Here is a 24,880-nt window from a genome sequence, read left to right as displayed (position 1 = left end):
TGAACAAACTCAAGGCCAGTTTCTGGATGAACACCTGTAACGAGGGAGTTAAGGGTAATACCTGAGTGCCTAAGGGCATTTGCCATGTCCACACTCAGCTGTGCAGCTGTGTAATTATACAGGGCCAGAGAAGTAGAGGGTAGGGCCCAGAGCCTGCTAGATGTGGGGTCTGGTGGGAACCCTTTCACATTAAGCTGTGGCGCCAACTGGCTACACCCTTTAGCTAAGGGCAGTGTATTTATTTTTTGAATGTGGCAGGCTCTGGAAAGTCAAAGCTTGGTACTCGAGACTCTATCTGCCCTTTAGAGAAATAGTCAGAACCTGAGGTATGTGAGTAACTTGCTTAGGGCCACCCAGGGAGACTGTTCTGCACTTTCCTATCTTGTGCACTTTCTGGGTGTTTTGATGGTACTGGTAGTGGCAGTGGATGTCTGAGGGTCTCCTGACCCATGTTCAAAATGATCTTCCTCCCTGACTCAAAGCCCCTTTGCCTTCAGGCTTGTTCTTCCGTGGATGGTGCCGATGCTGGGTTCATTTATCTCTGTAACACCTTCTCTTTCATTGGGGGCCTGCACAGAGTTGGGCTTCATGGGTGACTGGGTGGCTTCCTGGCAGAGGGGTAGGGTTGGGGTGTGGTTGCTAGAGGAGCAGCTTACACACAGTAACCAGTGTCATGCACTGTGGCTTTAAGCAGGCCCATCAGACTATGAAATAAAATCTAAGCACCAAATATTAACCCTCATTTCAGACCTAAATGTCAGTTAGTATTTTTCCTGAAATGTCTCCCAGGGACCATTTTGTAACCATGGTCCCTGAGATCACCTCTGTTCGAGGGCTATTGATTTCTTTATCTGGGGCAGGTTCTGTTAGGGACAAGATTGCCAGCCTGCTGAGTTGTGGCTAAGGTGTTAGATGTCAAGATGAAACTGTCAAGTAAGATTCCAGTAACTCCTCTAGGATCTGGGGCAGGAGACAGGGGCAGTAATGACTGGCCCTTTCACCAGAGAATGGCAGCAGAGCTGATACCTTCGTACAGCCAGCAACAGCTACCAGCCCTGAGGCTGAGGAGCTTGTCTCTTATCCCTTTTCTCCTCTTTGTCACTCGCTACCCAAGCTCTATGAGCCTGGAGACATCCAGTTGATAGCTTAAATGAAAAATGATCAGGTCCCATAGTCATTGGTTCATATATCTTATGCAACATTTATTAAAAGTGCCTATGAGCTTGCCAGCCTGTAAAATCCACCTTCCCCCTAATAAGAAATTGATAGAAAGTAAAAAGGGCTAGGTCTGTGTTCTTCATTCTTGCTGTGTGCTTGCAGTGAGGCACTTCTTTCTTCTGGCCCTGATGTAAGGCCAGAATACTCTGGTGCTTTCCACTCCACTCTGTGCCAAGGCCTGCTTGTCTCATCCAGAAAAGCCAAATGAGGTTCATGCTGGCATGCAGAGCCGTAGAGGCATTCTTGGTGACTCGTGTGTGTGTGTGTGTGTGTGTGTGTGTGTGTGTGTGTGTGTGTGTGTGTATGGTAACACATATGTGACAGAAAATACGCCATTTTAACCATTTTTAAATGGTTCGTTCATTCAGTGGTATTAATTACATTCACAGTGTTGCACAACCATTACCACTATCTAATTCCAAAACTTTTCCATCACTCCAAACAGAAACTCTGTACCCATTAGGAAATAACTCCCCTCCTCCCATTCCCTGGTAACCTCTTGTCCACTTTCTGTCTCTGAATTTGCCTAGATAATTCATATAAGTAGAATCATACAATATTTGTTCTTTTATATCTGTCTTTGTTTCACTTAGCATAATGTTTTCAAGGTTTATCTGTGTTGTGGCCTGTATCAGAATTTCATTCCTTTTTATGCCTCTATGTATATACCACATTTTGTTTATCCATTTATCTGTTGATGGACACTTGAGTTTTTGCCATCTTTCAGCTCTTGTGAAAAATGGGTTGATGAACATTGACATACAAGTATCTGTTTGAGTCCCCCTTTTCAATTCTTTTGGATGTACACTTAAGAGTGGAATTTTTGGATCATTCTGTGTTTAATTTTTTGAGAAACTACCTATTTTTCGTAGCAGCTGCACCATTGTACATCCCTACCAGCAATGTATGGAGGTTCCAATTTCTCCACATCCTCACCAACACTTCTTTTTCTTTCTCTCTCTCTCTCTTTTTTTTTATTGTAGCCATCCTAGGTGGATTGCAGTTCTTAATGACTAGTGATATTGAGCATCTTTTCATTTACTTATTGGATATTTATATATCTTCTTTGGAGAGTCCTTTGCCTACCTTATAATTGGATTGTCTTTTTGTTGTTGAGTTGTAAAGATTCTTTATATATTTTGACTATCGAACCCTAATCAGATATATGAATTGCAAATATTTTCTCCCATTCATAGATTGTGATTTTACTTTCTTGATAATGTCCTTTGCTGCATAAAAGTTTTTTTATTAAGTCCAGTCTATTTTTTGTTTTGTTGCCCATGCTTTTGGTGTCATACTTAAGAATCCATTGCCAAAGTCAAGGTCATGAGGCTTTCCCCCTATGTTTTCTTCTAAGAATTTTATGGTTTTAGTTTTTATATTTAGATCGTTGATCTATTTTGAGTTAATTTTATATATGGTAGGAAGTAGGGGTCCAACTTCATTCTTTTGCATGTGGAAATCCAGTTGTCCCCAGCACCAGTTGTTAAAGAAACTATTCTTTCCCCATTGAATGGTCTTGGCACCTTTGTCAAACGTAACTTGGCCATAAATGTATGGGTTTATTTATGGATTTTTCTATTCTGTTGGTCTATATGTCAACTATATGCCAGTACCATACGGTTTTGATTACTATAGATTTACAGTAAGTTCTGAAATCAGGAAGTATGAATCCTTCAACTTTGTTCTCTTTTTTCAAAATTGTTTGAGCTACTTGGGATTCCTTGCCAAGTCCATATAATTTTGAGGATCAACTTTTCCATTTCTGTAAAAAAAGACTTCGAATTTGGTAGGGATCGTGTTGAACCTGTAGAACAATTTGGAGAATATTAAGAATTCTCTCTTAACAATATTGTTTTCCAATCTATGGACATGGAGTATTTTTAAATTTGTTTGTGTCTTTAATTTCTTTTAGTCCTGTTTTATAGTTTTTAGTGTACAAATCTTTCACCTCCTTGATTAAATTTATTCCTAAGTATTTTTTATGCTATTGTAAATGGAATCGTTTTCTTAATTTCCCTTTTAGATTGATCAGTGTTAGTGTATAGAAACACAGCTGCTTTTTGTATGTTGATCTTGTATCCTGTGACTTTGCTGGATTCATTTATTAGTTCTCATAAGCTTTCTGTGTATTCTTAATGGATTCTCTCAAGCTTTCTGTGTATTCTTTGGGATTTTCTATGGGATTCTGTGGCATCATGTCATCTGCAAATAGAGTTTTACTTCTTCCAGTTTAGATGCTTTTTATTTCTTTTCATGTCTAATTGCTCTGGCTAGAACTTCCAGTACAATGTTGAATAGCAGTGGTGAAAGGTGGGCATCCTTGTCTTGTTCCTGATATTACGGGAAAAGCTTTCAGTCTTTCACCATTGAGATTGTTAGCTGTGGGTTTTTCAAAAATACCTTTTATCTCATTGAGGAAGTTTCCTTTTATTCCTAGTTTTCTGAGTGTTTTTATCCTGAAGAGGTTTTTGTCAGATGCTTTTTCTGTGTTCGTTGCAATGAGCATGTGGATTTCTTTCACTCATTCTATTCATGTGGTTTATTATGTTGATTGGTTTTCTTATGTTGAACCTCCCTTGCCTTCCTGGGATAAATCTCACTTGTTCATGGTGTGTAATCCTTTTACTATGTTGCTGGATTTTGTTTGCTACTATTTTGTTCAGAATTTTTACATCTGTATTCATAAGGTATATTGGTCTGCAGTTTCCTTTTCTTTTGATGTCTTAGTGGTGACTTTTTTGCAGTTGCAGGATCTACCCCATCTTGGGCTGGCACCAGAATATAGCACATTTGCAACAGTACACAGACATTATTCTGCCAAGAACTGAAGTCTCTAGGTCAGAGCTGGGAAGGAGCTTAGGAGCCCTTTAGTTCAATCTTTCCTCTTCTGATAGGGAACCTGAGATGTAAGTGAAATCCAAGACCGACAGTTCTGAATTAGGCTGGAGTGTTCGAAACTAGGCTTCAGAGTCTGGGGTGTTGTCTCTGGATCCCTGCTGTAAGGTGTTCCTGTCACTTAAAACTCTTCAGGAGGCAAGAGGGGAATGTCAGACTGTTGCCAGAGAGGTTCCCTGTGTGGAATGCTCTAAACTATCTCAGGACTGGGTGGGGGATTACAGCAAAAGGGTAGTTCCCTCCCCTAGGCCTTGTACATCTCTGGAGGGTATGAGAGTCCAGAGGTTCAGTTTCTAAGGTTTTGTCTACTGTCTAACACCTGCCTGGGTCATAGAAGAATCCCAAATCACTTGGAGCTGTGTCGATCCTGTGTTGGTGCAGCAGAGTCTCCTGAGTGTGTGCTCTGGGTCATGCTTGGGATGTACCGGTAGCTGTGTGAACTGGAGCCCCAGCTCCTCTGCTGAGCAAGGATTTTGACCATTTCCTGCTGCTTCTGAAGGTGTGATCTTCTGCTTTCCTGTCAAGGCTCAGGGAATTGGGTGTACTAAAAAGCTGACCACAAAGGCCAAGTCTCCCTGCTTGTCCCTTTGATTCTGAAATAGGTGAGAGCCAAGAGCTTCCTCAGTACGTGGCCATCAGCTGCTTCTTGAAATAAATTTTCTATGACTATCAAAGTAATTTGTGTTAATTGTAGAAAGTCTGAAAAATCAGAGAGGAAAAAAGAAGAATCCAAGCTGACGAGTGTGCCTGCAGCTCTCCGCATGACTGCAGCAGTTACAGCAGACAGTTTTTGTGGGAGAGTCAGCAAAGAGGGTGGAAGGCAGGAGGGGCCGCAGAAGCCACCAGTTCTTTCTCGAGGCCAGTCATTCTCCAGGTTTGCCCCTGCTGCCTGCAGTGGATGGTGAGAGCCTCAGGGTGGACCCGGGAGTTTGGTCAGCCGAGGGCCTTTACTGCAACTGCTGCTTTTTATCCATTCTCTCTGGTGGATCTCACACCAGCATGGTCTGAGAAGCACCTGATTGCTGCCTTCTCTCTGGAGCCCAACAGAGAGGCAAAGTCCCTCTTTTAGCTCTAGCTTGTGTTATGGTTTTGGCAGCGAACGGTAGAAATTGAGAAGATAGAGACCAACGCATGGCTTCACTGTCATGAAGTGCTTGTCTGTTGTCCCTTTACAGTAACTGGCTGTCTCACCTGTTTGACAGATGGCATTTCTTTTCCATTTTGCTGCATTTTGTGAGCGGTAAATAATTTTCTCTCCAGTCTCCTCAGATATTTCCTATTGTTTGAAAAGAGAGCCCTGATGGAGATGTGAAGTGTTGGGTCACTAAGCCGTGTCGATTAGTCACTCGCTTGAGGAGTGAGAGTCCTTGTTGCCACACTCCAGGGTGACCAAAGCAGCCTGTGTCTGTTGGTGTCCCTAGCACTGCTTGACCTCCTACCAAGAAGGAAGCAAATGCTCACCCCCTTTCTCTTCAGCAATCTCAAGTTAACAGACCTTTGTTTTTAGATGTCCCAAGATCCACCCAGTAAGTTCACCATGTTCTAAAGAGCACTTGGCTTTCTCTGTGTCTCTCCATCCCCACTGCTCCTGTCCTTGTCTGGCCCTGTCACCTTCTACTGGATGATTTTGGTACCCACATTTTTGCCTCTTCAATCTATTTTCCAAATATCAGCTATTTGATCATCTGCACCTTTTCTAAACCATTTCTGTAGCTTCCCATTGACCTCCGTGAAGTTCAAACTCCTTAAGGTAGCGTGAAGGTTGTCTGTGTCTAGACCTTGTTTCGGCTCTTTTTAGGTCTGCCCAGGCTGTGACCCAGCCACACTGAGCTGCTTTCAGTTCCTTGACCATGGGGCTGCTTTCTTGCCTGTTCTTCAGCACATTCTGGTGCTTCTACATGGAACACACTCCCTTTTTTCTTCTCATCTTCTTTACTAGGTCTTGACTCCACCTTCGCTTCCTCTGGGAATCCCTGTCAGTGTGCCCTGATTCTCTGGCCCAACCCTGACTTGACACTGGAAACTGTCAGAGGGCAAGGACTGAATCTAGGCCCACACTTGTGTCCCCAGCACTGCACTGGGCACACAGGATCCTTGTGGAATGAGTGAAAACTGAAAGTCTCTATAAAGAGAAAATTATCACACCTTTCTTACTGAATTACTCAACTTTAACAAGGACCCAACAGCTCCTAACAACCCATTAATTTTCAAGTGCCACCAGAGATCAGCAGGAGAGACAGTGTCAGGGTAGCTTTTTAACATTATTCTTCCCGCTTTTTAGATGCAGAAGTACTACTATATGTGTCCTGAAGAACATACTTGGGTTTTTGTCATGCTCTCTCCCTGTTGTTTTGCCTTATTCTTGACAGCCTGTCAGAGAGCTGAGACCACATTAGTATAGAACTTAGCAAAGCACTACATATGTCACTCAGTGATTGAGAGGGAAACTCAGGTCTGCTTAGATTTTTCTTGAGTAGATGGAGAAGTGAACTTCCCTGTGCTTGTTATGTTACTAGCTTTGTGGTTGTAAGTCATTTAATCTCACGGTCCTGAAGTCTAGTGGCAGCAAGAGGGGAGAATAATGCTGAGGGTGTCTTGGCTGAGTTCAGGGCTCACTTATCTGTCACATAGCTCAGTTATGACCTCATTCCAGCTAGAAGCTGAGGTTCCCATTGAAATGTGGCTGAGAGAGAGCCTGTGACTTTCGTATAAAATTCTTCACCAGCCCACAAGTAGATGAACCCCAGGGGTTTGTTGAATGTCCATCATGTGCCCAGCACTGCATTGGCTCTGTGCTTTTCCTCTGCAGCCTGGGGGCTCCTTCCAATAGCCCCTGCATCCTAAAGTGGGTAGCAGGCATTGCAACTGTTCTGTCCACTGTGACATCAGACCTGATGTTGGAGCCTGTAAACTTAGGCTCCATCTCTTGTGCTTGGATGTTTGGGTTTGGAATTGCTCTTTGGGGGCAATATCAGAACTGAATAAGCACATATCTAGGTGCTGGGTTTTTGTTGTTCGGGGCCAGAGATGACACCTTTGAAAGACACCTTTGAAAGACAGGGCAGGTAAAGATACTGTCTCCCTGGATTCTAAATCACCAAGCTTGAAGAAAAGACAAGACTTTATGTAATAATGAATGTTACAGCAATGATGGTGGGCTACTATGTGATGATGGTGGACTACTTTTTTTTAAAGCAGTAGTATTGATATATGTTTGTTTATTTTATTGTGGTAAACTATACATAACATAAAATTTATCCTTTAACCATTCTTAAGTGTACAGTTCAGTGGTATTTAAGAACATTCATACTGTTTTGCAACCATTACCACCATCTACCTCTAGAACTTTTTTCATCTTCCCAAGCTGAAACTCTATACCCATTAAACATTAACTTTCTATTTTCTCCTCCTGCTAGATCCTGGCAGCCATCATTTTACTTCCTGTTTCTATGAATTTGACTACTCTAGATACCTTATATAAGTGGAATCATACAATATTTGTCTTTTTGTGACTGGTTTATTTCACTTAGGGTAATGTCCTTAAAGTTCATCCATGTTGTAGCATGTGTCGGAATTTCCTTCCTTTTTGAGGCTGAATAATATTCCATTGTGTGTATATACCACATTCTGTTTATCAGTTCATCCACTGGACACTTGGGTTGCTTCTGCCTTTTGGCTCTTGTGAATAATGCTTCTGTGAGTATGAGTGTACAAATATCTGTTCAAGTCCCTTCTTTCAGTTCTTTTGGGCATATACCCAGAAGTGGAATTGGTGGATCATAGAGTAATACTATGTTTGAATTTTAAAACTTATAATTACTATGTAATTAATTGCCATACTGTTTTCCACAGCAGTTGCACCATTTTGCATTCCCACCATCAATACACAAGAGTTGCAATTTCTCTAAATCTTCACCAACACTTCTAAGAATTTTATAGTTTTAGGTTTTACATTTAGGTCTTTGACTCATTTTGAGTTAATTTTGCATGTGGTATAAGGTAAGAGTCTAAATTTATTCTTTTACATGTGCATATTCAGTTGTTTCAGCACCATTCATTGAAAATATTGTCATTTTTCCAGTTGAATGGTTTTAGAACCATTGTTGAAATCAGTTGACCACATGTCAGTGGATTTATTTCTGGGCTCTCAATTCCATTACATTGGTCTATATGTTGCTCTTTATGCCAGTACCAACACTGTTTTAATGATCATAGCTTCGTAGTTAAGTTTTGAAATCAGAAAGTGTGAATCCTCCAACTTTTTTCTTCTTTTTCAAGATTGTTTTGGCTATTCAGGGTCTCTTGAGGTTTCATATGAATGGCATTGACTCTCTCATGTATATTGCCTTGGGTAGTATTGACATCTTAACAGTATTAAGTCTTCTAATCCATGAACATTGATGTCTTTACATTCATTTGTGTCTTCTTTAATTTCTTTCAGTGTTAATAGTTTTCAGTATACAAGTTTTTCTTGGTTAAGTTCATCCCTAAGTATTTTATTCTTTTTGATGCTATTTAAATGGAATTGTTTTCTTACTTTCCTTTTTAGATTGTTCAGTGTTAGTATGTAGAAATACAACCATTTTCGCATATTGATTCTATATTCTGCAACTTTGCTGAATTTATTAGCTATAACTGTTTTTGTGGAATCTTTAAGATTTTCTCCATATAGCTCACATCATCTGTGATCATAGATATTTTCAGTTATTCCATTCCAATTTGGATGCCTTTTTCCCCCTTGTCTGATCGCGTTGGCTAGAACTTCCAATACTCTGTTGAATAGAAATGGCAAAAGCAAGCATCATTTTCTTGATCTTAGAGGAAGAGCTTTCTTTCAGTCTTTCACTATTGAATATGATGTTAACTGTGGGTTTTTCTCATATGGCTTTTATTATACTGAGATAATTTCCTTTTATTTCTAGTTCGTTGAGTATTATTGAGATATAATTTAACATTCTGTACAGTTTACCCATTTAAAGTATACAATTCAATGGGGGTTTTTTTAGTGTAATCACGGGATCCTTATAGTTTCTTAACCCTCTTTACTTACCTCAGACTGATTGGATAATACTTTTCAAATGTATATAGACTTGCTGGAAGTTAGAAGCCTGCATTTTTTGTAGTTTTAGAACATCAAATTTTTGGAAAAAACTTAATGTCACCTGGTGTTTGAAGAATTGGGACTCATTCCCTTTGAACACTGATTCAGCTTTGACTGCATATGAGTAAGCAATTTAGGTTCCTGTGGGGCTGCTCCCTGTGTCATGGATGCCTGGAAGTGGCAGGGCACCCAAGTGCGGGTATTGGCCTCCTCTGGCTGCTCTACCCTTAGCTCATCCACTCGGATTCTGAAGTTGAGTCTGGGGTTTGTATAGCTCCCAATTTATCCACTAGTAAATACTGTACTATCTGTGGGGCAGAGAGTGTAGGAAGATGTTGAGGGCTAGCTGCCAGAGGTAGAAGAAGCTGCCCATACGGGGAGGCCTAAGCAGCTTGTGTTTTGAGCACACGTGCCTTAGTAGTTTCCCATTCCCATGGAAAATTGTAGAACCAGAGCTCTGTCGCTGGTGGCTAAGCATACCTTTCTTGGATGGTCCTTTATCTCTCCTGTTTGCACTAGCCTTCAGTGGTCAAGGGTCACCCAGCAGCACATATGCTCCAAACACAAGCCCTCATCTTAGCATCAGGAAACCTGTATGCCAGAGATGATATCATATTTGGTGTTGGGCAGCAGCTCAGGCCACTCTGAATAGGGCAAGATGGTGGGTTGGCATCCAAGTCAGGTAAACCCTTGGCTCTGTTGCATTTGTATATGTTGGACTGATGGCTGCAGGACAGTTGGGGTCATTTGCTACTTGGTCAGCTGAGGCATTGAGGGATGAAGACCAGCTTTTGGCAGCCTCTGCCACGTAAAGTAAGGAAGCTAATTATTTGAGCTGCATTTTTTCTGGGAAAATATGCAGGTTTTAATCTTATGGGAATCTTGCCATTGGGTTTCACAGCTTCTGCACCTGATGGTCCTTGAAGGTCCACTTCTGGCAGGAGATAGCAGACAGTTGGTGAGTCTCCTGGTCCTTTGAGCCATGGAAGTCCCTTTTTGAAGTCTGTTCCTTTTCTCCTTTACCTTCCCTCCCATTTTCCCTAATCCCTGCAGGCCAAGTTGCCAGGACCATGTGTTTGTCAATGCCTTTTATTGGTTCTTGCCCACCATGATGTGGATAGCTGGTTTCAGAGGAAGGTCATTGGGTCAGAGCCTTCCCTTCCTGCCTTATCCTTTATTTGGGTGGTTGAGGCTGCTCTCCTAAAACCCAGGGGCACAGCCAGCCAGAGAAGGGCAAAAGGGCATTTACTGCAGATGAGGGACTTGCAAGGACAGGAGCGCCATGTCGTGGGGACTCTGGTAGTGTTAGGAAACAGGTACATAGGTGCATGGAGCATGCTAGGAGAGGAATGAAATAGTCCAAGATAGAGAAATGTATGTGGGAGGGATCCTTGCAGAATTACCTAGAATAGAAAATAATAAAGGGATCGTTTCATTAACTATTTAAATGTCTAATCAATGTACTGTATACTTGAAACTAATGATAAAAAAAAAGCTATACCTAACTGAAATGATTGAAACAAAGAAATTAGGAGAATCTCACAAAGACTGAAAAAAAGGAAGAGACATGATTTATACTTTGACCTCATCTCCACTCTAGAAAATAAACAAAATTGGCCAAAAAAAAAAGTAAATGTACAGCTACTTAGAAATTGTCAAAATAAGACAACTCTATGTGATTGCTTTAAAAAACATTTTTTATTGTGGTAAAATATACATAACATAAAATTCACCATTTTAACCATTTTTTAAGTGTATAGTTCAGAGACATTAAGTACTTTCACATTGTTATGCAACCATAAAGTTATACCTCAGCCCTTTTTTTTTTTTCTTCACTATTTTGAGCTCCTCAACCACATATTGACACTCACATATGGTTAATATCAGGCATCAAGTGTGGGGTTCTACTGTTTTACTCTTAGAAGGTGATGACTTGTTTCTCTTATTTCTGAGTTCTTGGGGAAATACCTCACTATTATTTCTTTATACATTATAAACACTTAGACTAAAAAAACCTGTTTATTCTCTTTTTTGACGTGCCCTCTCCTGAGTGTCACTGAAACGTCTTTGGCAGAGTTGCCCAGCATGTGTCCACCTTGCTTTGGGCAGCTTAGCTGTTTAGGCACCTAGTGATGGAAGGAGTTATGAGGTGGGTCTCAGGGGCTTCCTATACCACCATCCCCCAGCTTTGGATTGTTGAGGAGGCCAGCAGTGATGTATGGGGTGAGGGTAATGAGTTTTGAGATACCAAGAGAAGAAGCTTCATGTGAGGAGTCTTGATAATTTTATAGAGATCCAGCCAGCCTGTACTTTTTCCATGTCCTGGTCCTTGCTGCAGAGTGGCATGTCCCAGTGAGATTGATCTTGCATTGCTCTGCCAAGTACTTCCTAGGACTAAGCTACTTACTTTAGATACTTCTCAGGAATAGATTCTGCCATCTTAGCTGGAACCAGAAACCATGGGACTGGAAGTAGTCATTTCAGGAAACTTTCCTTTGAAACTTAAGCCAGTGGTTCATGGTTACAGATAACTACCTCTGCTTCTTCCGCTGCTTCAGGCATTGAGATGATTTCTGTTAGAAATCAAAATGTGAAGAGTCTCCAAGAACCACTAGTTAAAAAAGAATCTCTACATTTATTGCTATTCCTCTTTTTCCATCTTTTACCAAGAAATATTTGACATAATTATTTGCTAACCAAAATTATTTTATGTGTGCTTTTTTGAAGGTACATGGGAATAGGACTCTCAGCTCAAGGTGTCAACATGAACAGACTTCCTGGTGAGTCACTGGTTAAGAGAACATTTGTTCTGTTCTCCTGATCTATTCTGTGGTGAGAGTCATGGTGGCAGCCAGAGGCTGGAGAGGACTTTGTTTGCAAGCCCAATCACTGGGTAGAGGATCCTGAAAGATGGTCATTGGGCCAGGATAATATGGGCTTCCATTCCAACAATTAATTGGCGAGTGATTGTCATTTATGGAATTTGAACTGTTTGCAGTCACAACCAAGCGACCCGAGCTTGCTCCCAGTGGGAACACACCTCAGTAGCCTTCGCTCCCATTGCCCTTTGCTTGACCAGCCTGGGACTCAGGCGAATACGGGGAGGAAGGCTACTGCCAACCCTGGCTCCTTTGTTACTTCACCATGGTAAAGATCAAAGTCTTTATGTGGCCTCCCACGTGGAACATGATTGAGGCAAGTTATTAATAAATAGGGGCATGTGCTCGAGACTTGGGTTAACAGCAGCCTCAGATTTGTGGAATGGTCTAGGCCCTGCAGATGGGCCTCCTCTACCAACCGGGCACCCTTTCAGCGTTTTTCTACCCAGCGGTTCATGCCCAATCATGGGCTGAGCACAGTGGAGGGGCAAGAAACCCCCACCAGAAGTTGGTGGGTTCCAGAAGATGGTCTTAAGACCATTTGTTCCTTTAGTGGCAGAAGTGACATGGCGCAAGCTACCCTGACACCATCATGGAGGCAGGCACAGTCCCTGTGTTTTTGCCCTGACACTCTCTATTTTTTGTGTTTGTGGTACAGAGAAGACAGTTGGCTTTTTCCAAAGAGGGAGCAGCACTTAAACCTTACGTCTTTTCCAGATTATTTAATATCAATTGCAGATTTTTTTCTGATGGACTAATTTCAAATACTTGAAATCTAGACTTGCTCAGGATTCAACAAATTGTTAGGAACCTTAGTTTTCTTTTTTACTTTGATCTGAGTGAAAACTGGTCTTCTGTTATTAACCAGAATGTGTGGCATGTTTGGCCTCTGTGTAGTAGCTGTGATCTTTGTTATATAAGTTCCTGGCCTCAACTGACTAGATGTGTATACAGTGTCCATAGCTCTGACTCTTAGTTAATAATGAGCTTAGAAAACTAATTTCCCATCACAGGTAAACTGATTCTTAATCTTTCTCTTGTTCAAAATGTGTTCTTTGAACTTTTACTCGCTTTGACAAAGGAAAAAAGAGGTTTTTATAGGCTTATACAAAAATAACTACTATCATCTGTTATTGGATGGCACTGTAAGCATCCCTGAACATTAATTAAGTAAATCTTTGTTAATCTTCATAAAAGAATACTATGCAGCCAGTCCCCCGCAAATGAGGAGATTCTTTAGGTACTGACTTGCCAAGTGTTTCTGGATGATGATGCTGTAAGGCCTGCGAGTGAATCTGTTTGAGTTGTCTAATGTGATAGCATGGCTTCCTGGGTATAATCAAGTGAGCCAGTTGTGGAAGGATTCTTGTGTCCCTTGTCAAGGGGCTTAGACTTCTTTATATAAGCAGCAGGGGCTGCAGAAATGTTTTGAGCACAGGTCATGTGTGATCAGATTTGCTAATAAGCTACTAACTAGTTCAAGAGTGCACTAGTAGTATAAAACAGGGGTCCCCAGTCCCTGGGCTGTGGACTGGTAATGGTCTGTGGCCCGTTAGGAACCAGGCCACGCAGCAGGAGGTGAGCGGTGAGTGAGCGATCGAAGCTTTGTCTGTATTTGCAGCCGCTCCCCAGCACCAGCATCACCACCTCACCTCCACCTCAGATCATCAGGCATTAGATTCTCATAGGAGCACCGGTCCCTGGTGCCAAAAGGGTTGGGGACTGCTGATGTAGAGGAGGCCTTCCACAAGGGTCGAGGCTGGGCCAGGGCTCCTGGGCAGTAAGAACTTCAGGAGGTGGTTAAAGAACAGACTCCCTTTCTTTGTGGTGAAATGTATAATTGGAAGCATTTGATTAGAAGTGTACAGTTAAATTTTTAAAGGCCTATGGCTATATATTCAGATAATTCAATATATCTGGTTTAGTTGAGAAGAATTCTACTAGATCATTGGGAGGAGTTCCTTATTTTCATGGTTGTGTATGTAGATAACTTCCTATTTGCGAGTTTAAAAAAATTTATCAATGAATCCATCAGGGCCTGTTGGTCTTTCTGGGTGGACATTGGGGTGTACAAGTTTTTAGAAGGCTTTCCATTCCTCTCTTGTTAGCTTGTTCAAATAACCTGTTTCTTGTGGCATCACTTTCAGTATATTCTGCTTTGGCCATCTGATTCTCTTAATTTATAAAAAAATGGCTATGATTAATATTATCAAAACCTAAAAAAATCATCTTCATGATTGACCTTTTAGATTGAATCCATTTTGTTAATTTTTAAAAAGAACGATTACTATTAGCAGTCTATTGTTTTCTTAATTTTTAAAATGAGATATAATTAACATGCCATAAAATTTACCCCTAGTGCACCATTATTGGTTTTAGTACAGTCACAAAGTTGTGCTACCATCACCACTGTTAATTCCAGAACATTTTTATCACCCTGAAGAGAAACTCCATACCCATTAACAATCTCTTCTTCCAACCCTCCCTCCCTCTAGACTCTAGAAACCACTAATCTACTTTCTGTCTCCATCAATTCTACTATTCTGGCCATTTCATATCAGTGGAATCATATAATATGTGGCCTTTTGTGACTGACTTCTTTCACTTACTAGAATGTTTTCAAGGTTCACCCAAGTTGTAACATGTATCAGAACTTCATTCCTTTTTATGGCCAAATAATATTCTATTGCATGGCTATAGCACATTTTGCTTATCTATACATCTGTTTGCATTGTTTCTACCTTTGGGCTGTTATGATTGATGTACTATAAATATTTGTTTACAAGCTTTTCTGTAGACATATGATTTCATTTTTCTTGACCATATACCTAGGAGTGGAATTGCGTGAACCCAGGACCTTCTGCATGTAAAGCAGATGTACTAACCACTACACTATGGAGCCACACTGAAGCACAAAAATTTTTAATTTTGATGTAGTTCGGTTTGGTTTTCAAAGACATATATATACACACACACATATATGTACATATATATAAGTATATATCTTTGCACCTGTACCACCCTGTCTTATTTCCTGTTACTCTGTCATAAGTTTTGAAATCTTTCAAAAAAAAGTGTGACTCTTTCAACTTTTTTCTTCTTTTTCAGGAATGTTCTGGCCATTCTGGATCCTTTGCAATTCCACATGAATTTTAGAATTAGTTTGTCAATTCCTAGAAAGAAGGTAGCTGGAATTTTCATAGGGATTACATTGAATCTGTAGATCAGTTTGGGAAGTATAACCATCTTAACAATATTAAATCTTCTGATCCACTAGCATGGAATGTTTTTCCATTTGTTTAGATCTTTAATTTCCTTCAACAGTATTTTGTAGTTTTCAGAGCATAAGTTTTGCATTTCTTTTGTCAGATTCATTCCTAAGTAATTTTTCTTTTTGATGCTACTGAGAATGGAATTGTTTTCTTAAGTTTATTTTTAGGTTGTTCACTGCTTCACTACTGGTACAGAAAATATAATTAGTTGATTTTTGTATACTGATCTTAAAATCCTTTCTGTATGTTGCTGGATTCAATTCGCTAGTATTCTGTTGAGGGTGTTGCTTCTACTTTTATTTTCTTTGTCCTTCTTTCCTTTGGTTTATTACTTTATTTTCCTCCATACTCTAGGTATAGTTATGTCATTATATTTTAGTTTTCTTACTAATAAAGGTAGGTGTTTATTATTTTTAAGTACTACTTTATGTACTCAAATTTTGATATGCTGTTTTAGTTTTTCATTTTAAAGTATTTAGTACATTCTTTAATCTTAATTTCATTCCTGATCCAGGTTACATTCAAGAGAGTAGACTGCTCTGTAATTTTCATATGATTGGGCAGTATTTAATTATGTGTTTATTTGGCTGAGCCTTACTCTGTTTCTTCATGATCAAGAATATAATGTGGGCTGCCTTATTAAAAATTTACTTAGTACTGGTTTACACTCAAGCACAATCAGGTTTTGTGAAATATGTAGGTACAGAGTTTGTTCCTGATCTATCATATAGTTTTCTGTACATTGCTTTTTTCTTATTTCTGTATATATCTATATATTTTATAATTTGTTACCAGGGGGCACAAAGAATTTGGAAATGATGTGCTGCGCCAAGGGCTTTGGGTTGGAGGGTTTGGGCAGCTGTGGGCCTGATGGCTGGCTGACACTGGGTTGGGGAGACACTGGGTTGGGTGTTATGGAGAGCCACTGAGGGGTTTAAGCGGGGTGTGACCTGCCGAGGTTGGAGGGGCACGAGCAGGTGCAAGGAGGCTGGTTAGGAGGCTGTCTCAGTGGCTAAAAAGAGCGTGGTAGTACCTTGGAATAGAATAATGGGGAGGAGAGGATAGGTTTGAGTCCTGTGGAAGGTAATTCATCTGTGCTCGGTGTCTTTAGAGTAGTGGGTGATTAGACTGCAGTCTACTGGTGGTGTGCTTCCAGTGTTTTACTGATAATTTGTTTCAAGAACGCTTTTATTAATAATGGCCGACTGATGGCCATTTTAGAAGCCAAATCTCAGTGTCATTAGGGGCAAGTGGGAGAGCTTGAGTTGAGCAGCCCTTGTTTGAGTCAGTCCAAGAAAAGAGGTTAACTTAAGAAGTCCAGCATTGGCCTGCCCAGCTGATGCTGTCAAGAAGTACCCGGTCTTTGGCTCTTAGTCCTACCTTTTATGAGTCCATCGAAGAGAGATCTGTGAGGAAGGAGAAGCCCAAGTGTGGAACTGAAGCCATTTTTCTTATGGGTCTTGATCCGTTTGAGTGAAACCAATATGAACAGATGATGGACTGGTCCTAGAGAGAGTCTTTACCCCTTTCTCTCTGAAGTAAGTGCTCGTTAACTATAGGGGATAACCTTCCTTCCCCCACCCCTTCTCCTCTCTTCCTCTCTCCCTCTCTCCTTTTCTCCTCTACCCTGGGCAACTTGTTTCTCTGGTTTCTTTTGGGTCTTGTTCCTGATTAGAACTTAGAGTAGCTGAGTGAAGTGAATGTGGAGGAGGCAGAGGCAGTTCTCACCTTCCTGGAGGGATCCAGAAAACTCTTGTTTGTCTTATGAATGGTTGAGTGTGCTCTGCCAGGCCCTGCAAGTGCAGTTAAAGGGCAGCCAGTGGGCCCTCCAGGCAAGGGTATACAACTTACTCCTCTATCTGGACTCTGTCTTTGAGCAGATCACACCTCCAGAAACTTCAGTGCTTTGCGTAAGGTCCAGCAGACAGTGAACCTGCTTGCCTCAAATTGAGGTTATCTTCCTGCAAAAATCAGATCCTCATGTATTTCCTATCTCTACTGAAAGTCACTGTCCACTCTGGACCCCAGGTGGGACTCCAGAATAATCTTCATGCCCTCCCTGTCCCTCATCCCATGGCTCTGCTACTCCAAATGTCTCTTTAATCCAGCCTCCTTCTCTATCCCTAATGCCATTACCTCTCCATTAGGCTGTCTCCATGGCTTCCTGATTAATTGCTTTACCTCAGGCCCCTGCTCTTCATTCCTTGTGTACACTTTGCCCCTTGCCTGCTTTTGGCCTCCAATCCTTGTGCCCTGTGGGCCCCGTTCAGCCTTTTCTGCCACCTCTGCCCTCCACTCATGCCACACACCAGCATGTCTGTGTGGAGCCCCAAACATGTTGCACACATTCTCCTTGATAGATGTCCTTCTTGCCCTGGGGTTGTTCTTTGTGCTTTTGATCCCCTGTGGAACCTTGGCTGACCCCTTCAGCCTTGATTACATACATATCTTTGATGATGACACTTGCCACCTGCCTCGTGTGACTTTTTTACGCTTACCCAGCTGTGTCCTCGCTGGGTTGTGAGCTCCTTGGGACTCAGACACATCTTTTTTCACTGCTCTCCCAGAGTGAGCACAGATGTACTTGGGCTGTGGGAGGAGGCCATTCCTGCATTTTGCTTTGCTCAACACAATGCCTTCAGCAAGCCAAGTGTGGTGGAACCAGTCTTGAGTCAGGTCCCTATTGGCCTGCGGCCTGTCTTTAGCTAGAAGCCTTTATTTGGAGCTCAGCCTCAGCATACTACCCTCACAATCATACTGATTGCAGGGCCCCCTCATCCCCTTCTGTTTGTCAAGTTTCATTGTCATTGAACCAACTAGTGGCTCACATTTGGTCATGGGAGGAAACAGACCTCTAGGGCTATGGTGGAGCAGTGTTGGTCAGTGGTTGAGAGCATTGACTCTGCATTTGCATCATGGCGGCTGTGTTACCTGGAGCAAGTTACTTCTTTTTGCCTCAGTTTCCTCATTTGTAAAATGGAAGTGATACTAGTACCTAACTCATATATGGGACGGTTAAGAAGATTAAGTGATTAATTTCTGTAAAGTGATTATAATAGTGCCTGATACAAAAAAAAAGGGTACATAAATGTTAGCTTTTGTTATTGAGAATGGTACTTTTTTCCTACCTAAGGAAGGAATTACCTGTACATCAAAAGTTCTTTTATGAATGTTTGTGTATATCAGAGTGGAGTTGGCTGTAATAAAAACTACATTTTCTCTCCAGTGCTTATGTTTTCTGTATTTGAGTAGACATGTTAGCTGGAGTTGAATTGTGGAGGAAGAGGATGGCCCAGCAACCAAAGTCAGGTTGTTAATGTTTTAAGTGTTTTCTTGTAGGTTTTCTTGTGCTGGCTCAGCAGGAGCCCTGTAGGGCTCTCAGGGGCAGAGGGCTGCTGTTCTGGGGGGGTCTCACTTGGCCCTGGGAGCAGTTGTAATAGAGAGTACTTCTCATTTGAGGCTGTGGTGCTCATACTTTCCTTGGAGCATGTGGGCATGTCTTAGCTTGCATGGTCAGAGGTTTCTGTTGGACGATGTGGAAGCTTTAATGTTTATCTTTCATAAGGTGTTTCCGGCCTCCTTAAACGTGAAACCAAGGGACAGGTGTGGCCCAAAGTAAGAATGTCAGAACCCTTGGCTAAATGGCTTGGAAGCGAGACAGGATGATTGCAGGCAGGTGAGTGCACCTGTATCCCCACCCACCTATTGGTGAACTGGAAGTGAACAGCAGGGGCTGGGATCCTTGGATTGGGGAAGCAGGGAGAAAAAGTCAGGAGTGTGGATAAAGAATAGGGTTTAGGCTTCTCCCAAGCTTGGGTACTTTGAGGGGGGTGAGGGTAGGACAGATCTTCCTTCTGGTCTTATGCCTTAGACAGAATGAGAGACTCAGGCTGTGTTGGTAGGTGGCCCCATTAGAGCTGGGCAGCTGATAACTTCCTCCTTGCCATGTCTTTGGAGGAGGCAACTGTTCTTTTGGTATGGCATTTATTACCTTAACTACTACAGCCCCTCGAAAGAGAACCATTGAGGCATACTTTCCTTGAACTGTTGTGAAAAAAGCAGCTGGAAGGACCATAGCTGAGGATTAAGAATGAGGGGCATATTTTCTGAAGCAGATGGCACCTAGCAACTACACCTCGGAGTAGGGGGTGCAGGGCAGAAGGACTGTCTGCCTTTCCACAGTATGGTCTTGTTTAAGTGAGCATCTTTTCCTCCCCCTGGAGCTTTCCTTACTGAGCCTGCCCTGCATGGGCTGTTAAGAGCATGCCCCTGGGAGTGTTTGTGTCCTGATCCCTGTGGTTGAACCCTGCTTCTGCTGGGTGGGACACATTCTGCAAACAGCTGATATTTCACATCTATACGTGCCAGAGGAGAGCAACAGCAGATGGCAGAGATGAGGGCAGAACAGCAGGGGTCTGTGCCAGGTTCATGAGGGCAGAGGCTAGCCCCTGTCAGTGTGGCAGGCACTGACAGTAAGTAACAGGGTGTTGTTCCATGTCTTTCTTCCCTATCCTTGTAAGGGTATAGCACATACATGCAGTGTTGGTGACTTAATAGCAGGTGGCTTTGCATAGTGGATGTCTTAGAGATTACTAACATGTAGGTGGGTTTCCTGTAGTCTGAAAATGCCGTTTTTCTCTGTGCCTGCTCAACAGATACTGCTTCCATCTCACTCCATGTAGCCTGGGGACCCTCGTTGCTCACAGCTGATGTGCCCCGACTATGTCTACCATTAATCACCACCTCTCTTGAAGCATTTTCTATCCCAGAATCTATAGTACTTCACAGGGGTTTGCCATGGGGCTGCTTAGACCCAGTCTCCATGAAGGAAGCTATGCCTTTCCAACTGGGTGGGTTGAGCCATCACGGTGCCACTGGGCATCTGGGTGTACCTCATCCTGATTCTGGCAGAGCACCTCAGAACAGACCTCAGCTCCCTCGGCATGATTGTAGGTGCTGTATAAGCCTCCCGAGTGAGTGCCGACTGAGGCTGGTGAAGAGAAGAAGCCAACTGATGATGGCCCTGCAGTTCAAGTCTATAGAGGTCTTGAGGTAGTCCATCTTGGAAAAGGGAACAGCCAGGAAATTCTCCGAAGCCACTGGGCAGTTGCCCAGGACCAGGGCTGTGGGGAGGTAGGTTGGGATTCGTGTGTCCGGTGCTGCCCAGCCCCTTGCTGCCTTTCTCACTCTATTCTTTCTCTGTCTGAGATACCCTTGAGAAGAGACCTGGATGAGAGTGAAGGAGTTGATACCCAGAGGCACTGTAGCTCTGGCAATAGGTTCTGTCTACTGGGCAGTCCAGAACAGAGAGTGGTTTGGCAGTTGGGCCCAAGAGCCAGGTAACTGGTCAGAGCCCTTGGTGGTTCACGTGGTGGTTAATGCTACCGGTGCTGCAGGACTCACCACGGCCCCTGCTGCAGAATTGGTTTCATGTAAGAGGCCCTCTGCTTGCCCACGGCTCCTCCGTGGGTCAGCAGCACCCTTGGCCCTATGGCCAGCAGAGCCCATGTCCCTTATCCCTGGGCCTCTTTCCTCACCTACAGAGAGACCTGTATTACCACTACATACCACGACTGCTCGGCAGCCTTTTGAAACGAGGCAACTCAATTGTTCCTGTTCCTGGGCTTGGGGATTTCTTGTTTATGGTATCCTATTTTCTTCTTCCAAATGCCATCTCCCACTCTCTGTAGCACAGAGGTAAAAATTCTGGATTTAAGACTATTTTTCAAGGCAAGTTAAGTCTTTTGAGATAAGAGGTTTCATCGACAGCAGAAGGGCCAGTTCTGAAACCCGAGTTTGTCATTCTCTGAAAACAGAGATTCTCAAGTGTCCTCCCATGTGCCTGGAGCTGGGGCCACTTCAGGGTGGAGCTGAGTGGGGACCAGTTACTGCTCAACCCCTTGCCTCCCTAGTGCTGAGCAGAAGACGATGGTAGGTAGGGGTTCTGGAGACACTGGAATACCATGCCTGGGTCTCCTTTTGGGAAGGGTTTTGTGCATGCCCATCTCACAGGCTCTTGCATTACCAAGGTTACCTGTCCACTGACTTTCGCTAGAGGTTCAAAGGGAGCTCAGTATAAACAAGGAACAGCCAAACCCAACCCCAGAGGAGACATACCAAGACCTAGGAGCTGAGATTGTACCTCAATTTTGCAAGACAGTGCCACCCCTTTCCTTAGCTTGATTCAGCATGAATAACAGACCCAGCCTGTCTTATGGGAGCCTGAGAGGTAGGCAGGTATGCCAAATGCCACATGAACCATGTCCTAGCCAGACCCAGCTAGACTCATGTGGCTGCCTCTGGGCCTTTCTAGGTATCTGTTTCTTTGGGGGCGGGGGAGGACTGTGACTTGTGGAAGGCCTTTTTATATGCAGATGCTGGCTATATAGATGCTCTCCCTGTCCAGGTTTCAAGTTAGTACCTGACATTCTCTCTGTAGGGCCTGGGTGCCCCAATGACAGCAGGCTCCACCCTGTGTCAGCCCCTGGTGTCAGCTACCTGCAGAGATAGCCTTTTTCTCCTGCCCTTTTTACCTTGGCTTCTGTGTTGAGTACTATGAAGAGAAGAGCCCAGGGAACCCCTGGCCCCTCCGGCTCAGAGCTGCCAGAGCCATTGCCTTAGGGTTCTGTTGATCCTATTCCTTGGTCTCATGGCTCAAGGTAACAGCCATGTGAGTGCTGTGATGGACCTTCTCTGATGCCACTCCATAGCATTTGCTGAATGAAAAAATCTCTTGCTTTTCCATTATCTGGTATTGAACTGCTCTGGGCAGTGCTTCTGTTAGATTTTTAAGATACTTGAGGTAATAGGAAAGGCATCTGATAGATTTCTGGGGAGGGATAGCTCTTAGTGAGTAACTACCCTTGAGAAGCAGCCCTGCCCCTGAGGTCCTCCATGGCACATATACTCTCCACAACAATCCCAGGCTCAGGAATCACCCTGGGCAAGCCAGCCCAGCTCCTTTCCTCCATAGCCAGCCTCAAGAGTGACATTCTGAGAGCCACTGGACATGGCTCTTGAGCTCTACCAAGTGATCCAGTGGTCAGTTGGCCTCCCTAGGAAACTGGGAACAACCAGGAGTGGAGCAGGCCTGGGACAGCTGTTGGTGGGCAGTTAGGAGAGGTGGATGGTGAATAGCTCCACCCCTGCCCGCTCCTTAAGGGGAAAAAAGAAACAGGAAATCTGAAGCATCTGGGCTTGATCACTGAGCTACTGCTAGAAATGGAGAGGGAAAGGAAACTCACAGGTGAGTGCCTCCTGTGGACTAGTATTCCGTGTCCATTTTTATTTAACGCTTCTACCAACCTGAAAGAGAAGTTCAGCTTGTAAACTTAGAGGGGCTAAGAAGTGACAGAATTGGGATTCAAACCCAAGTTTCTCTGATCTCAAAGTTTGGGGATGACTGAGACCCATTTATTGGGGAGAGATGGCTGGTTTGGTTGGCATGAGTCAACGCTTAGGCTAACTTTGTGAATAATGCATGGGCTGGACTCTGTCCAGGTCAGCTGTGGGCCAGGACCAGAACCTAGGGGACAGGCAGAGTAGCAACTCCTTCCAGGTTTCTATGCTAATGTGCTGATTGATGATGTGGAATCTTTTTACTCAGCAGTAGGAGTCCTCTTCATTCTTAGCTGCCCTGGGACTGAAGCCCTTGATGTGTCCCGGCAGGCAGGAGTGGCATGGGGTGGGCTCCTGGAGCACTCATGCTGGAGTCCCTGACACTGCCATGGGGAGTCTCCCACCGCTAGGGCACTGTAATTGGGGATGGCATCTGGGAGTGCCAAGATGATGAGCCATTTCCTTAGCCACCTCCACACTTCTGTGGCTGGGACTTCCCCTTTGATCAATTATGGAAGCAGAAGTGGGTGGTGCCAGAGCATCTGAACTGGGCACCTGGGGCCTCCTGCCCTGAATGCGGCTTGGCTTCTCCTTGCATCACTGGCATCTGAGAGGTGTCTGATGTGGTAGGGGATAGGCTTTTCTGTTTGGGTGCCAGACTGGCTACCCGTCATTTCTCTCTGGGAGTGACAAGGCTTATTCTCTTTGGAGAGGGAAGAATGGTTAGCTGAGTGGCACTCTGTCAGACATCCTCTGATCCACAGCTCTTAGACCTGACTTTCTATAGGACCTGACCTAGGCAGCTGTATCCCCTTGTTTTCTTCTGACCCTCACATGGCACTGTCCTCTGAGATATCTGGCTCTGGTTCTTTGGTGAGGGTGACAAGTCTCATTCCTGGGCACATCACCCTAGCCTCAACATGAGGCCCATCCAGGGGGACTACTTGTGCTGCTAGAGTCCACGCTTAGAAAAGTTGTTGACTTTGGTTCCAGGGTAGAAGTAGGGGTAGGGAGGGAGGTCCTGTGCTAAAGCAGAGGATGGTAGGGCTGGATGGGAAGCTTGCCCAGTCATCTTCCTCCTTCCTGTGATTGGATTGGGGGGCACTTCAGAAAGGAGGAGGTGGTGGCTTCACCCACATGATTTTCTGCTTGTTCTTCACCTGAGTGTCCCTCACAAGAAGGAGAACTGAGCTTCTGGGTATTGTTAACTATAAGACCACAGGTTTCATGAAGCTTCTCAGTGCCTCAGTTTCTTCACCCCTCAGATGGGGATTATAACACCTGCTGATCAGTTCTGAGATTGGAATGTTTCTCACGAGTGGACACCTAGGGGCCTTTGACAATGATGTCTAATTGCTCCTCCCTCATTTTTTAGAGAAAGGAACCAAGCTCTAGGGAGGTAAGTGACTGCCCAGGGCCTTCCATCTTGGAGGGAGAGTGCTGTGGCCAGGATTGGGTTGTAGGTAGCCCTTCAGGCCACACTGGCTGCCCTGGCACTCGGCTATAGTGTCTCTATTTAACAGAGACCAAACCACCCTCCGTAGGACCCTAGCCTGAGACTGAGAACAACAGACTGGCTACAAAATGTGCAGAAGTAGCTAGGCCTTGATCTTACGGTTTTTCTCCTATATCCCCAATTCCTGAGAACAGCAGCAGTAGGACCAGCTTCTCAAGGCCTGGAGAGAAGGTTTGTCAAGGGGAGAATGAATGAACCTACTCAGTAACTTCATGCCTTTTAACACCTCCTCATCTATTTTGGGCTTCTGGTACCTTTCTCTTGTGTATCATATTAGGACAACACAATAGGAAAATCCTTTAGTGACTTCCTTTTAAGTTTTCACATCACTCTTTGTTTAGTGAGTGTTCCCCATCACAGCCTTGCCATACCTGGGACGAGCCACAGTCATCTCACCTGCCTTGGATAGCCAGCTTGGATGTCTAATAAGACATCTCAAACTTAACATGTCCAAAAGCCCTGCTCGTCTGCCCATCTTTCCTGTCTCTTAGTAAATGATACCCCCATCCACCCATTTGCCCAGGACAAAGACCTGGGAGTCATCCTTGTTCCTCAGCACCTACATCCAGGAAATCCTATCAACTCTGTTCTGAGTCTTTCCTAAGTGTCACTCAGCTCCAGCCCTAGTTGCCACTTTTCTGTTTCTCAGACATGCTGA

General features: G+C 43.6%; 1 protein-coding gene across 1 annotated transcript in view; it reads left to right on the top strand.

The window, feature by feature from the left end:
• Nucleotides 1–24,880, top strand: part of RANBP10 (RAN binding protein 10) — a 56,250-nt gene that overhangs the window by 7,869 nt on the left and 23,501 nt on the right. Inside the window, exon 3 of the mRNA XM_006909775.3 lies at nucleotides 11,945–11,997. Coding sequence (XP_006909837.2) covers nucleotides 11,945–11,997 — 53 coding nt within the window. The remainder of the gene's footprint in view (nucleotides 1–11,944; nucleotides 11,998–24,880) is intronic.

The sequence above is a fragment of the Pteropus alecto genome, unplaced genomic scaffold (assembly GCF_000325575.1).
Source record: "Pteropus alecto unplaced genomic scaffold, ASM32557v1 scaffold42, whole genome shotgun sequence".
Lineage (NCBI taxonomy): Eukaryota > Metazoa > Chordata > Mammalia > Chiroptera > Pteropodidae > Pteropus > Pteropus alecto.
The sequence above is the reverse complement of the archived record's forward strand: the minus strand, read 5'-3'. Positions and strand labels throughout refer to the sequence as shown.